General features: G+C 36.2%; 1 protein-coding gene across 5 annotated transcripts in view; it reads right to left on the bottom strand.

Moving 5' to 3' along the window:
• Window positions 1-15,720, bottom strand: part of LOC118199010 (neprilysin-1-like) — a 366,463-nt gene that overhangs the window by 48,994 nt on the left and 301,749 nt on the right. For all 5 annotated transcript variants that reach the window (XM_085813638.1, XM_085813641.1, XM_085813637.1 and 2 more), the window contains 3 exons: window positions 11,010-11,113; window positions 1,533-1,591; window positions 1,376-1,427 (listed from right to left, as the gene is read on the bottom strand). In XM_085813638.1, coding sequence (XP_085669764.1) covers window positions 1,376-1,427; window positions 1,533-1,591; window positions 11,010-11,113 — 215 coding nt within the window. The remainder of the gene's footprint in view (window positions 1-1,375; window positions 1,428-1,532; window positions 1,592-11,009; window positions 11,114-15,720) is intronic.

The raw sequence follows: 15,720 nt of genomic DNA, 5'->3' as shown, positions 1-15,720 counted from the left end.
ATCAACAGAAAACTCAAACAAACTCGACTTGAGTTCATTGGTATTACTGATATTTTTCCAATAAATACGTTTTGTAAACTTCGAAATAAACCATAATTCAATGGTGTAGGTTCGGGGCTGTACGGGGAATTCTACATCACTTCCCAAAACAAGCTCCAATAATTTTGTACGTGTCTCTAAACATATGTGAGGCCTCTCGTGGTGGAACACGGTTCCTTTGCGATCTTTTCTCTTCAATTGCTTCCTCCAGTTTCATAAGTTGATAACAGTAGACATCTGAGTTGATAGCTTGTTTGCCTGGAAGTAACTGAAAATATACAACACACCTTTGTAATCCCACCAAATTGGCAGCATGATTATTTTGGATGCAGTTTAGCTTTTGATATCTTTCGTGTTGCTTCATCTGGATATTTTTTGCTTTATTGTAGACAATCCATTTTTCATAAGGAGTAATAATTCATTTGAAAAAAGGTTCGATTGCGTTACGTCCAAAATGCCTACTGCAAATATTAATTCGTTGAGTTAAATGAATTTCTTTCAATTCATACAGAACTCAGATATCGAGCTTTTTACGAGTCCAAAACACTTTTACATGATTTCTAATTCTTGTACATGATACACTTAACCTTTTTGCAATCTCTGGCGCAGTCATATTATTCGATTCAATTATGGCTTTACTTTAGTCATTATTAACTTCAAAATGTCAGCTATAACGCTAATCATTTTCAAGTGAGAAATCTCCAGAACGAAATTGTTTAAACCAATTCTAACACATGCGTTCTGTTAAGGAATCACCAATATAAAATTCATGAATGAGCGGGAGCCTCATTCGCTTTTCTTGCCTTTACTAAAGTAAAAAATTAAAATATATCGAAAGCATTTATTTTTGCACCCGAGGTTAAAAAGTGATCGTAAACTGACGGTTATAAACAAAAATACACGGAATTTGTTCCTGTAGTAACTTAAAAGTGTTACCTGACAAGTATAATTGGCAGAAGAATAACAAACGAACATATCCCTCTCTATTTTGTGCAAACCGAAGTTACTACTTTCTTGACCAATTTCTTTATTCATTTTAGAGTATAAGCATTCCATTTCCATATTCAACCTGAAAATATTTCTGCATTTCTATTGAAAAAAATTTACATTTAACAAATTTCTTTTAAATAAATTAATTTTCTTAAAAATTTTAATTTGAAATATTTTTCTTTCAATATGTTTCTCTTTGTTTACAAATTTTTAGCAATTCTGCTTTTCTTTTGGCTATGAAATTTATGGCCTAATAATTTATTTCATCTTATTGTTTGTTTTTGTGTTTAAGATAAACAGCATAAATATTTCTTTCAAGTTAGATTTTGAGAAATAAATTTCTTACCTTATATAATTTTGATGATATAAAGGCGGCTGCAAAATACCAGCAGGGAATGCTAAAAAAAGTAAAATAAAAGGTTGAAATAAATAAGCAATTTAGATGTGAAACACCTGTAAATAATTTGAATTTTATAAAGGATACTCTTGATAAATAAGCTTACTTATGAAATTTTTAGATCTTGTGTAGAAGGCATTGACTACAGCTGGAGAAGTAACCCATCTGGAAATAATAGTTCAATAAATTACATCTGAAACGTACACTACACAGAATTTAGGTGACTAAAGTGTACTTACATATTAACACAACCCGTTTGGCTCAGCGATTTTTCATAGATGAAAAAGAATTGTGACAGGAGTAATCATTCAGTTCAGTTACAAAAACTCACTTATTATACAAATAAATATTATTACTTATATGTTTTATATTCTATTATATATTTATCTTTAAAATTAAATCAGTAAATTTATTTATAAGCTTGTTTCTATTTCTTTCGTTCCGATGGAAATGTAGTGACCATTGCTTTAACAACAGGTTCAAGATAATTATTTCTTTCAAATTCGACAAGCGCATGTTTTATAACCGAATTTAAGGTATAGAATATCATAGTTTGTCTATAAAAACCGTTGCCTTTGGAATACAGCAAAAAGAACGTATACGAAAGTAGCGATGTTGCTTGACAGAAGAAATGTTATGAGCATGGTTACCTAAAAAAATGTTATAGGCATGATTGTCAGAATTTGGCTCATTTCCTGAGAATTTGGCGACTCCTATAAGGCGGTTGCGCTAATACGTAAGTACCTATTAATGAAATATATTTTTAATATTTTACAGATGTCACATGCTTGTGAATTCAAATGTATGTTTTTAGTGAAATGACGGTTTTAAATCTTGCATTCATATGCGAAATTAAATTCACGTATGTTAGATGAGAACTGGTCAGGAAAAGAAAACTTTTTTAATAATTTAATCTTTTATTCTATACAATAATATACAAGCAGTAAGTAAGTTAAATTGTTTCATTTATACACTTAGTGACTGGCCAAAGTGATAGAACAGCCTTAATTCTTAAAAATAATATAAATTTTAGATATATCTTACTGAAACTATAAAATGTTATTTAGTTTGAAACATTTGAAGTCTGTGATTACTAATAAGATTGTAAACAAAATCTTCCGCTATGAATACAAATGGTAAGTTTACGATATGATTTTGAATTGGAATAACAAATGACATTAAATGTGACCAATGTGTATTTGGCCGTTCTCGAAGAAGGTATAAAGTTGCCAAGGGAAATTTGAAACATTTGCTTAATTTAACAGAGACCTTGTGCTTAGGGTAGACTTTATTCAAAATTCTATCAATTTCGAGGACTAACAGGTACAGGAGCAAAGAAATCTACAGCAAAAGACTGACTGACTGACTGATAACTTATAGCCAGAATACCACTGAGATCAGTAGTTTATCTGGCTCAATCAAATTCATGCCGGATGTGCATAATAACATAGAACTATCTTCACATAATGTCCGCAGTAAGGAGGAGAAAGACGGATAAAGAATAGGAAGACCAGCAACGCAAGAGCTCACAAGCAAGTAACCGGCCCGGTAAAGGCGTGACTAAGTGGGAGTCATAAAATGAGTGTAGAATGTGAATAAAACTAGAGAATTTAAGAAATACACAGTACAATAAATGAGTAAAATACAAAATTAAGAATGCTAATAAACACATTGGGTACATCATTTACAGGTGGGCACTAGGTGGGAAAGTTCGGGTCCCTGATAAGGTGGGCCGCAAGTGGGCGCAGTTTGGCGTCCTCATTCAATATTTCGTAGGTAAAGATATCAAAATTTTTCATATGGTCACAGTTCAGAGCTTTCGTGAAGAATTTCCTGTTGATCTTATTCAGGTGCTCTTCTAGAGTGTCCAGTTTTAAGTCACAGTGTAGTGTAGCATTGCTCACAAAAAAGTGAGCATGGGTGATAAGCCTTAAGACTTTGTTTTGCATGATTTGAAGTCTCTTTATATCCTCCTTGGTAGCCGTGCACCAGGCCGGCGACGCATAAGTCATCAATGGCCTAATTGCCGTGATATAAACTAGCCTCTTTTTCCTGAGGTCTAAGCTAGAATAATTACCCAATATAGGGATGAGACTATTTACAACAGTGAAAATTTTTCTTCTGACCTCTGTTATATGATCTCCCCATTTTAATCTTTCATTTAGCATTACTCCTAAATATTTCGCCTTACTAACTCTAGGAATCTCTTCAGAGAATAAGAAGAGCTTACTGTTAATAGTCAACTGTGTATTTTTCCTTCTTATCAATAATAATTGCGATTTGCTGGCATTAATAGCAATTCTCCAAGTCTTACACCACTTTTCTACCACTGGTAGAAGCTCCTGTAATTTCTTGATTGCATGGTGTGCGTTTGCGGACTTTACGGCTAATGCCGTATCGTCCGCATAGCACCCAAGAAAGTAATTTCTGCCAATGTGAGCCCTAGGAAAGTCATGAACATAAAATAAATACAGGACGGGCCCTAAAATGGACCCCTGTGGGACGCCTGCATTCATGGTGCGTAAACTGGAGATGTCCTTTTCAATAGCCACAGTGAATTTCCTATTAGTGATGAAAGACATAATTAGCTGAATCAGCTCTCTATCCATAGGGAGATTTATAAGTTTATAAATAAGCCCCTCATGCCAGACGCGGTCGAATGCCTTCGCCACGTCTAGCATGAGTAAGGCGACATTTTGTTTCTTGTGAAGCGCAGCCCCACAAAACTCGACGAGCCGAACCAGCTGCTTCGTTGTTGAAAGCTTTCTCCGGAAACCAAATTGTTCCGGAGGCAGTAATTCAATATAGTTTTTCAATCTGCTGTAGATTAATCTCTCAAAGACCTTTCCTAGTCCCGGAAGCAAGCTAATGGGCCTGTACCCATCTGGCTTAGTGTTATCCTTGCCGGGTTTAGGCAATAAAATAACTTTTGCGATTTTCCATTTTGTGGGAAAATAGCATTGACTAAGACACGCATTGATAATACTCGTGAATTTTGTCACAACATTGCAGGGCAGATTTCTAAGTGCGTGATTATTAATACCGTCTATGCCAGGGGCCTTTTTGACTTTAAGCTTCTTTGTGATTTCTTTGATCTCACTGGGGGTAGCAGTGGCCATGTACCTCTTAGCAGTGTGGGCATTAAGCCAATCCCTAACAACGTAGCATGCCTCATTGACAAAATTAATGTCCATGGGCGTCATGTTAGGTCTGAACTGCTCTTCTAAATGGTCCGCAAGGACCGTCGATTTGTCTTTATTGTTGAGAGCAACAGAGTTTTCAGTATAAATCGGCTTATTGCATGTACGCTGCCTTTTCAAGTTACGCATGAACGTCCAGACACTGCCATCATTCGGACTAAGATTCTGAATTTTTTCTTCCCATACATCTCTCTTATGCTCATCTATTTTCTTTTTAATTAATTTATTTAATTTGTTCATATCTCTTTTAACGTGAGGGCTCCATGTAAGGTGCCACGCTTTCCTCATCCTATTCCGGTCCTTAATCATCTCTCTAATTTCCTGTGGCAGAATGCCAGCGTCATTATTTCTTCTCACGTGTCTAGAGGCATTTTCAATAGCATTATTGATTGAATCAGTGAGGGTATCAACTGCATCATCTATATCTTTCCGCGAGTTCAGAGAATCAAAGATGGGCGGATTCTGACTGAGAAACTTCTGGAACTTATTCCAGTCAGTCGTGCGGTTCATTTCATTTTCTGCCTCTTTAGTAGTGCCTAGGTAAGCAATGACCGGTATATGGTCAGAGCTCAATTCGTGCTTTACTTCAGTATAAATAGGGATTGAAGTATTTGTCAGAAGAATATCAAGAAGGTCTGCATTTCTTGGGTTCTGTGGTCTATACGTATACTCCTCAGTAACATGCAAGGCAACTGGGTGATTATTTATAAATTCATAGAGGACCTTACCATTTTGGTTAGTTTTACGGCACCCCCACTCGGAGTGCTTTGCGTTGAGATCACCCGTTAGGATATACTTATTAGTGTCAGAAAGAAGTTTGGAAAGAACACTTTCCGTCAGTAGTTTCCTGGGCGGATTATAAAATGAAATGAAATTCAAATTACCATATTGCGGTAAGTACACTGAGACTGCGACCATCTCATGTCCGTCGTTTCTATCTTGGCTAATCAAACAGGACTGTAGCGAGTTTCGCACATAAATTGCGGCCCCCCAACCACGGTGACTCAAACGATAGCACCTATATGTGCGGTAATTAGGCAAATTTATACGCACGCATGGCGTGGCAAAAGTCTCTTTTACAAGGGCAATATCAATATTGTGATTGTTAAGGAAGTTTAAAAATTCCGTCAACTTGTTCTGAATGGCATGAGCATTCCAGAATGCTAATTTATGGGATCTCCTTGTGTGGTGTACCTATCCATTAAGATCTTGATTTATGGTAGTTTTGTCCTTATGAGTAGGTGCATTTTGTCCTATTTGCTGTGTTAAAAGAAAGCCGGAGCTCTTAATGACCGATACAAGCTCGGCCAGGTGTGCAAAAACAGTTTTTGCTTCCTTGATCGTGTCTGCATACAAACCAGTAGACAGGGCTTGTGCAAATGATTTATTTTCTATAACCCTACTAGTATAGACTTTTGGCTTATCTTGTTTCTTTTTAGGGAACATCTCACAACCCCTAAAGTTCGAGGTGTGAGATTGTTTACAGTTCGCACAACATGGTGGCAAGTCAGAGTTTTTATTAGGGCATTCAAAGGACAAATGTCCCTCTCCGCATCTCACGCACTTGGGTGCATAGTTACAGCCAGTTTCCGTATGATGAAATCCTTGGCACCTATAGCATTGTAGCGTGCCCGATCTACCTTTATAATTTTCGACTTTAATTCCTAGGTCACATAAGTGAGTTTCGTTGTGTATATCTTTGGATTTGGGTTTCTTAGGCAGAGTAACTAAAAATAGCGGAAGTTTAATAACCTCCCCTTTTCTTCTGCGCGTAAGTTGTTTAACTGATTCAACTTTGTATCCTAAATCCTCTAACTCCTCTTGTACTTCTACCGTATCTGTATCTCTTAAAAGACCTCTTATCACAACTTTTATGTCTTTATCCTCAGGAAGCGTGAAAGAGTGATGTTCCACTTTCGTGTCTTTTAAATAAGTAACAGTCTGCCTGTAATGTTCAGGGTTTCTGATGAAAATTTTAATCCCTTTATTATTCTTATTAGAGTTAAACTCAATGTTTCTCTGTTTAAGTGCCCTAGCTATGTTTTTCCAAGTAGGGTAATCTACTTTAATAGTTATGGGTGGTATCCGTGACTTTTTCACAAATTCCGTTTCTATGTTTTCATCTGAGCTTGTATTTTGTTTAGACGTACTAGCGTCCGTGTCCATACTATTGTTATCCTCACCCTTAGTGGCATTTTCACTAAGTCTCTCCTCCATGGTGTTCATTTGAGTTTTTAATAATTTAATCTTTTATTCTATACAATAATATACAAGCAGTAAGTAAGTTAAATTGTTTCATTTATACACTTAGTGACTGGCCAAAGTGATAGAACAGCCTTAATTCTTAAAAATAATATAAATTTTAGATATATCTTACTGAAACTATAAAATGTTATTTAGTTTGAAACATTTGAAGTCTGTGATTACTAATAAGATTGTAAACAAAATCTTCCGCTATGAATACAAATGGTAAGTTTACGATATGATTTTGAATTGGAATAACAAATGACATTAAATGTGACCAACGGCTAACCAATGGATATTTGGCCGTTCTCGAAGAAGGTATAAAGTTGCCAAGGGAAATTTGAAACATTTGCTTAATTTAACAGAGACCTTGTGCTTAGGGTAGACTTTATTCAAAATTCTATCAATTTCGAGGACTAACAGGTACAGGAGCAAAGAAATCTACAGCAAAAGTAAAGCCATGGTTGTATTTATACCTAAAAGAAATAAAGCGAACGAGAAGGTAGCGCCATCTGTCGGCTGACATGGCAACGAAAATTGAAAAATTAAGTTAATAGAGTTTTAAAAGCGCTAGGAAGGACTGGATTAGAATTAAAGTAAAAAAAAAAAAAAAAAGAAAAAAAAGAAAAAAAAGAAAAAAAAAAAAAAAAAAGAAAAAAAATATCTTTGTGAATGTGAAAAGCTTCAACAAAATCTAATTCACTAATATAAGAAGCATTCAGGATAATTTTTGTAGTCACAAAGCCAAAATTATGATTAAATTTTCAACTATGATTAGCTGTCAAAAACTCGTTAATTTCGCCCTTTCGCACTAAGATTCGTATTCCTCGATGAGAAACTTTAACGCCCATTTAACTTGGTTTGACCGATATATCTCAAACCACATTGACAGGATATATTATAAATTCCCTCAAAAAATAAAGTCAGAAATGGAATCTTTAAGAATCGAAGCATGAATTTTATTGATAGTCGAGAAAATGGCTTGAAATTGAAATTCTGGAGAATCTACTCAATTTTTTAACTGAAAAAAGGATGAAATAAAAGCACGACAAGGTTATTAATGTTTTTCTAATAGCAGAACGTCTTCTTTGATGGTAACTGAAAAAGGTTCAAAGACTTTATCAATAATCGAGAGAGAAATCCTCGGCCAGTAGAAATTGATGTCAAAATAATTAAGTTCATTAGCAAATATACGTCCTGAAGTGCAAACCTTGACAGCGTGGAATATCGGGATTTAACGAAAGTTTCTCACCACCGCAGACATCGCCTGCGCTAACAATTCGCGTTGCCATGTTTAGCCATATTTTGCTAAACGATTTTGAGACTTGCTTTAGAATACTGTATTGTGAAATTAGTAAAAAAGTATCGTTATCATTAAAATATCTGAAATGAATGGTCTGAAATGAAAACTATCACGCTATCAAATTAGAACCATCATTTACTTCAAGTTCTGTCGCAAAAAGTTCAGCTACAGAATGTCACCAAATCATGTGTACAGCATTAGGTACTAATGCTGTATCATATGACAATGTGAAGGTTTAGTACCAAAAGTTCAAAAACAAGGACTAGAACATTAAAGAAGCAAAGTGCTCTGGCCGGCCGACTGATGTTGATGAGGTCCGCCTGCGAGAACTTATGGAAAAAGATCCGTATGCGACCACTCGAGTGCTTTTTAAGGAGTTAGAAGTTAGTGCCAGTCCATTAGTCGCGCTATGCATTGCATAAACCTGGCCTACAAATTCAATCGGTGGGTGCCGCATGAGGTGACTCAGGCAGGTAAGGACAGATGTGTTCGGGCCTGCACTAATCTGCTCGAATATCAACGCAATGATAAAATTCTGGACCGGGTCATCACTTGTGATGAAAAGTGGATTTACTTCAACAACACAGACCAAAAAGAAGGTTGGTTTGCGCCCGGTGACCCGTCGACAGCGTCGCAAAGAGCCATTTGACTAATAAAAAGATCATGCTTTGTATCTGATGAGATTGCCGTAGTATTACGCATAAATATCTGGGAAAAAGTAAAACCCTTGACAGTAAGGTATACAGCGAGATGTTAGTCCGTGTTGACATTCCTATCAAGAAAAAACGTCCGGCGCAAAAAGTTCCACCAGATAATGCAAAAACAATATGTGTCTGTATTCACCGGGTGGACTCCGTACGGACTAGAATGGGATCTTTTGCCACACCCACCATATAACTTCTACCTTTTTTCATACCTGCAGCTACGTCTTGCTGGTTCTATTTTCTGTTCTGCACAGGACATCCAAAAAGAGGTAACTCTGTTTTTGGAGTCGCGGTGACCAAGTTTCTGAGCCGAAGACTGAAAAACTACCAAAGCGTTGGCAGAAAATTATAGATTTGTGTATTGATTACTACCCGCACTAAAAATACTGCTTTCATGTTTTTTATTTTATTTATTTTTATTTTTTTATTTTCTAGAGTCCAGTGAATGAACTTCTGTCTGTATACTGGAGTAGCAGGAAACAACACAGGAGAAGGGTTAAAGTACCCTTTATTAACTCTTTAAAATTTACAGTGCGTCAACTCGATGTTAACAAACTTCGCCTCTGCTTGGGCGGTAACTGAAAGTCAGATAATTGAAACTAAAAGTTGAAATATTAACAAGTGATAAAATTAGTCTACCGGGCTCAGCGAGATCTCGTAACTTAAACCCCCTTCTACGCTAGTGGCAGCAAAGCAATGCAATTAAATCGCTTGAGCCATCAATAAGTAAACGTACCTACGGCAGCGATGGCGATTACGGCCTAACTCTTCCTTTCTCCGAAGCTCGGCTTTTAACTACTCCCTTCAAAGTAGAAAATATGCATTTTCTTCCGCGCGCTACAACATTTAACTATTCTGGCACTGACAATTAGAGGAATGAAGGCTTATAGGAAAGTTAAAAATAAAACTTTAAATTGTTAGTTAAAATAAATATAAATCCCTACAACTTTAAGAACGTTTTTTGGCGGAAATCTTTAAAAATAGTAAAAAAAAAAAAAGCCATTTTTTGCTTAGCTGGGTGACGTGACGTAGCATTGGCAGGCAAACAGAAAAAAGTTTACAGTAAATAGTAAAGTTGAAATCAGACTCGGATTTTAAAATATAAACTTGTTTGCCATCGAAATTGATAGAGTATCTAAAATCTAACGCCAGGCATAAGGTTGTCGCTTTGCCAAGTTTATGTTTTAATTTTGTATGCTTTTCTTTTGTCTTGATTTGTTTAAATTGTTAGATTACTTACCGTTAGTTACAGCTTGTGTTTGATTACTTCTACGAGCATTATTTTTGACTCATATGTATATATATTCCTAATTATCGTCAGTGAATATTTCTTTATTTTTTCTGACATACCCACATAACTCTGAAGTACCTAAAATATAAATGTCAGACAAGAAAACATAGTTATTGTTTTCTTTTTTGGTATATTTTAGTCATTTGACTGATTTTTTTTTAATAAAAGGTTCTACTCTTTAATCCCTTTAGTGAAAGACAAAATGCAATGCGTAACTAACTTTGAAGCTCTAATAAGGCAATACAGTTAATAAGGAATAAATTTTTATTTAAATTGAAAGGAAATGCACAATAATGCAAAATTGTATCACCCGAAGTCAGTTAGCTTTACAGTTGGAAAGATGTGTAACGCAAAAGTAAAAAGCATTAATAATTTATAAACGTGAGAATGAAAAGTAAAATGCATCACAAAATGAAACACTTTAGTCATAAAATAGAAAAAAATATGGAATATTTACATGGAAGTTGCACGCATGTGAATATTGAAGTAAACACTTGCGTCACAGAGTGATAAACCAAAAAAGTTGTAAATTTTTTATTATTGGAAAAAAATTGTGGAAATTTAAATAAACAAAAATGATGAACAATGAAACTAAAATATGTCTCGCCTGGGAGCATCATGTGCATAATTTCATTTGCTGTGTTACTGACTTCACCAGTTTATTCATGGAAAATGTTTTAAAAATTTTTCGAAGCATTTTTAATAATATAAATGGTTAAAATTAAACAAAAAAATAATGAATGAACCGATGAGCACATCCTTAAAGAGTTCCACAATGCTTTAGTAAAAACTTATAAACATTATGCATATATATAAAGAAAGGACACAGACAGATGCTTACTGCGTTCTATCAACCGGTGTTCGTAGTTTCAGTTGCTCACGTGTAGAATAGTGCTTGAGATTTTTCAGCACATTGTCGAAATAAGCGTCTGGTTTGAATTCTATCTATAAGAAAAAAAAAACGTTTCATGCTGCATACTGCATATACATATCTTTATTCTGATTTTATTGATTCCGAAGCATCATCTTTATTTCTGATATATTAACTCTATTATCTGTTTGAATGTACAATAAGTAAAGGAACAGATGATTAAAATATTTTATTCAAACTAAAAACTGTTTACAATAAATAAAGAGACAGCATTAAGTTTAATTTATTCAAAGGAATGTTTTTAATATGTTATTCTCGAGCGTTATATTAAGTCAGTTTGTGTGCATATATAATAATGTTTGAACTTTATTGAATATTTCCACTAATTGAAATTTATTTCCTTTGCTTTAGTTTTACTGTTGCTATTCGAATATATTTAGCTCCCCAAGTTATTTTCTAATTTCTTTTTAAATTCAATTTTTAAGGCCTTGAGTATTGTTGAATACTTTGTTCATAGAAATTCAAACTCCTTTGACACCTCCATACTCATATATGCATTTGCTGTTTATATACTCCTAACAGTTGGGACCTCAAGGGAGGTGTTAGTATCTCCAGATATAAGAAAACGCAGGATACATACCTGCTTACTTCTTTTGGACATCAGGTATCCAATCTTCCCACCTATCACGTGACTACAAGTATTTCTAAAGTACATTTCAACATCTGTGTCATCAGCGATTTTTCATATTATATCTACGTATGAAACAGGTGTGGAAGATAGCTGTGACAGATTGACGATAGTTTATTACGTTGGAGAGATTTTACTGCGTAGACGGAATGATAACACTTGCAGACTAGCGTAGCAGTAGATTCAACATAATTTTATTACTAACTAACACAATTCTTTGGTCACATTGTAAGGATCTTAAGTTTTACTAACGTTTATTTTATTTTAAATCTTTACTATCACTTCTTATTTTCTACTTCCGGCAAGAATTATAAGCGTGAAGGATTTTATGCAAAGTTTGTCTGGCGAACGCCAAGTATTTAAGTGTGGCCTTTTTGCCAAGCGAAAGAGAGAGGAAGCAGTGAGTTCGAAGCAGGCCGCTTACCTTAGAAGTTACGCAGTTGCTATTTGCCTTCCAGGCCAGAGGTTTTAATCCTCTTGATAAATTAAACGTATTGTAGTGTTCACAGTCTTTGTGCTACATACGCTTCCTGTTATTATAAGGCCAATCTTACACGTGTATTATTCTAAAGTTAAATTAGAGTTAGTTTTATTTTGATATCTTTTACGTTAGACCCCGAGTGGAGGGTCATTGTATTCCGAAGTACGGAAGTCATTGTATATAAAGAAGAATAAAGGGTTTTGTATACCCTTCGTCGGTATCCTGTCTACTTACTACAATTAGTGAACATAGCTTTAGTAAGCTCTCTGTTCTTAGTCAGGTCCTTGTATGTTTCCGAAGAAGGTTAGAAGAAACATGATACGTTTAATTTATCAAGAGGATAGTGGCGCCCAACGTAGAAGAATAACCATGGCCGAGTTTCAAGAAGAACCTGTGCTGCCTGCAGAAACGGCTCAGAATCCAGAAATGCCAGCTGCCGCCCTGGAAGGATTTGGGTACATCGTCCAGACCATGCGCGCTTCGATGAAACCAGAAGCAACATTTAATGGAAACTCACCGGTAACCAGTTTTTTGGAAAAATTGGATGACCACTTCATGCTCTACCCTGTGCACGAGTTTCAAAAAGTTACCTTAGCTACCAGCGCTTTGAGGGGCCAAGCGCTTAACTGGTTCAAATGTATCGGCAGAAGTCTCTTGGGTCAAGCAGGAAGTCCCACCTATACTTACGAAAATTTCAAGACTGCCCTACTAAAAGCCTTCCCTGTTGTAAGGGATCGTGCGAAATTAGAAACAGAACTTTTCAGTATATATCAACAAAGAATGGAAAACCTCTCGAGCTTTATTTTAAGAAAAATTCACGTTTTCAAGCTCTTGTATGGAAACCGTCCGGATCCTGAAATAATTCAAGTGATTTTGCCGAGGTTACTACCCCAAGTGCAAGACTTTATTGAATTACGAAATCCGACTACACTGGAAAAGTTATTTGAGCTAGGAATCCAGTTTGAAAGTAGAAGAACGGCGGACGTCGAAAGAAGACACCAATATCAACAGCGAAACCAATTTGGTACGCCAAGACTACAGCAAACTCAAGCACATGGCTACGGAGAAAAAGCGAATCAGTGGGCAAGGAAACCCGAGCATTCAAAAACAGCCGGCGAACGTCGACAGTTCAATAGCAACCCAGGAAAAAAGTCTCAAGGCCAGTGGAGAAAGAAGGAAAGCACGGAAAGGAAAAATAATTTAAACTAAAACGGATTTCTGTTGACGAGAGGGTGCGGAAATCCGAAGGCCACGAAAACCCCTCTTCCTACAAGTTAAATACAGTAATGGTGAAAAATTTAACTCTTCCGAAGATTGAAGTCTTGGTAAATAATATCCCGGCCACCGCACTCCTGGATACCGGCGCGCAGTGTTCCTGTGTGGCAGAAGTCTTTTTTAGAAAGTATTTTCGCAAATACCGCATATATAATGCGGATAATACGACAGTATTAGCGGCGCAAGGAAAAGAATGTAAGTGCGTAGGTAAAGTACCTTTATATATCCGTATCAAGGACGAACAAGTAAAGGTGATGTTTTTTATAGTAAAGAATTTGCAAGCACATTTAATCCTAGGAATAGACTTTCTTTCAGACGCACAAGCTACACTGGATTTTAATGAAGCGTCCCTTAGGCTGACAATGAAACCAGTGCGTGTAGAAAAGGTTGAACCGCCAAGGTTAAATCTTGACCACCTGCCTAATGACGAGCAAGATAGAATCCGACAAGTGGTAAGTGAATTTGCTTCCTTATTTAGTGATATTCCAGGATTTACTCAGGTTACTAACCATAGTATTGACACCGGAGATGCATTGCCAGTTCGTCAAAAACCATACCGGTATGATAAGAATAAGGAAAAAATTATAGAATGGCATATTACCGATATGCTACGTAAAAAGATCATAACGCCCATCTCAAGTAGTTATGCTAGCCCGGTGGTTTTATGTAAGAAAAATAATGATTATCCTTTGGAGCATCCAAAAAGGTGGAGATTCGCTATTGATTACCGTAAATTAAATTCCATAACGAAATATCCGGTATATCCGTTACCGATCATAGAAGAAATTTTAAGGAACATAAAATCAACCAAATTTATGACGACTTTAGACTTAACGAATGGTTATTTTCAAATAGGGGTCAGGCCTGAGGACGTGCCTAAGACTGCTTTTATAACCAAGTCTGGCACTTATGCATTTTTGCGTATGCCGTTTGGCCTTTCAGGCGCCCCAGCAACATTTCAGCAATGCATGGACATTGTATTAAGACCTGTTCTTGGAAAGTCCACATTTATCTATTTAGACGATATCATTATTACTAGTGATAATCTGGACCAACATATACAGGATTTAAGACAGGTGTTTTCTTTATTAAATGAGGCCGGTCTAAAAGTTAATGTCGAAAAGTGCAAATTTGCAGCCCCTGAATTAAAATATTTAGATTACAAAATATCGCAAAAAGGGATCGAGACAGATGAATCAAAAATAATCGCTGTACAAAAGTATCCGACTCCAAACACGGCAAAGAAGCTCTCTGTTTTTCTAGGACTTTGTTCATATTATAGAACCTTTATTAAAGATTTTGCGGCTATCGCTGAGCCATTGTTAAAATTAAAAAGGAAAAAGGCAAGATTCTCGTGGACGGCCGAAGCCAATAGTGCTTTCGAAAAATTAAAACAAGCATTAACGCAAGCCCCTGTGTTGAAATTTCCTGAAAAGGATGAAAATTTAGGAATTTCAGCGGATGCTTCGGATTATGCGGTAGGAGCGGTACTTTCGCAAAATCAGCAGCCCGTGGCATTTTTTAGCCGAACTTTAAATCAAACACAAAGAAACTATTCCGCGACCGAGAGAGAGGCACTTGCAGTTCTGTTAGCAGTGCAAAAGTTCCGAGTCTATTTTGGAAAGGCGCCGATATGTATGGATGGCCGATATGGAGTATGTTCTGATCATGCGGCGGTAACTAGATTGTACTCAGGGAAAAATTTATCCCCAAGGTTAATAAGATGGGCACTCAAGTTGCAAGAATATAATCTGGTAATCAAGCATACCCCCGGAAAGGAAAATATCGTAGCAGATGCCCTATCACGAATTAAATTAGACGAACAGGGTAATACTGTAAAAGTTGCAATGCTTACAGCGTGCACAATAAATTCCCGAGAAACTGTAATAACAGAACTGGGTAAGGATCCTGAGTTTGGAAGTATTTATGAGTATTTGAAGGATCCTGAAAATTTTAGCCACCAAGATATTGTGGCGATAAGAAATAGGGCGGCCCATTACGAACTAATAGATGGTCTATTATTTTATACAAAAACTACGAATTCCAACAACGAATTTCGACCTGTTATCCCAGCTAGTCTTAGATTAAATATCCTGCAAGAGTTCCATGACAGCCCTTTAGCTTCTCATGCTGGTATTCGAAAAACTATCCAACGCGTACGCGAGGCAGTCTACTTTCCTGAACTGCAAAAGTTAACAAGGGCGTATGTCCAGTCCTGCCCAACATGTCAAGCCGTT

This window comes from Stegodyphus dumicola, chromosome 3 (assembly GCF_044657685.1).
Source record: "Stegodyphus dumicola isolate Sdum_Otavi_A_Nest chromosome 3, ASM4465768v1".
Lineage (NCBI taxonomy): Eukaryota > Metazoa > Arthropoda > Arachnida > Araneae > Eresidae > Stegodyphus > Stegodyphus dumicola.
The sequence above is the reverse complement of the archived record's forward strand: the minus strand, read 5'-3'. Positions and strand labels throughout refer to the sequence as shown.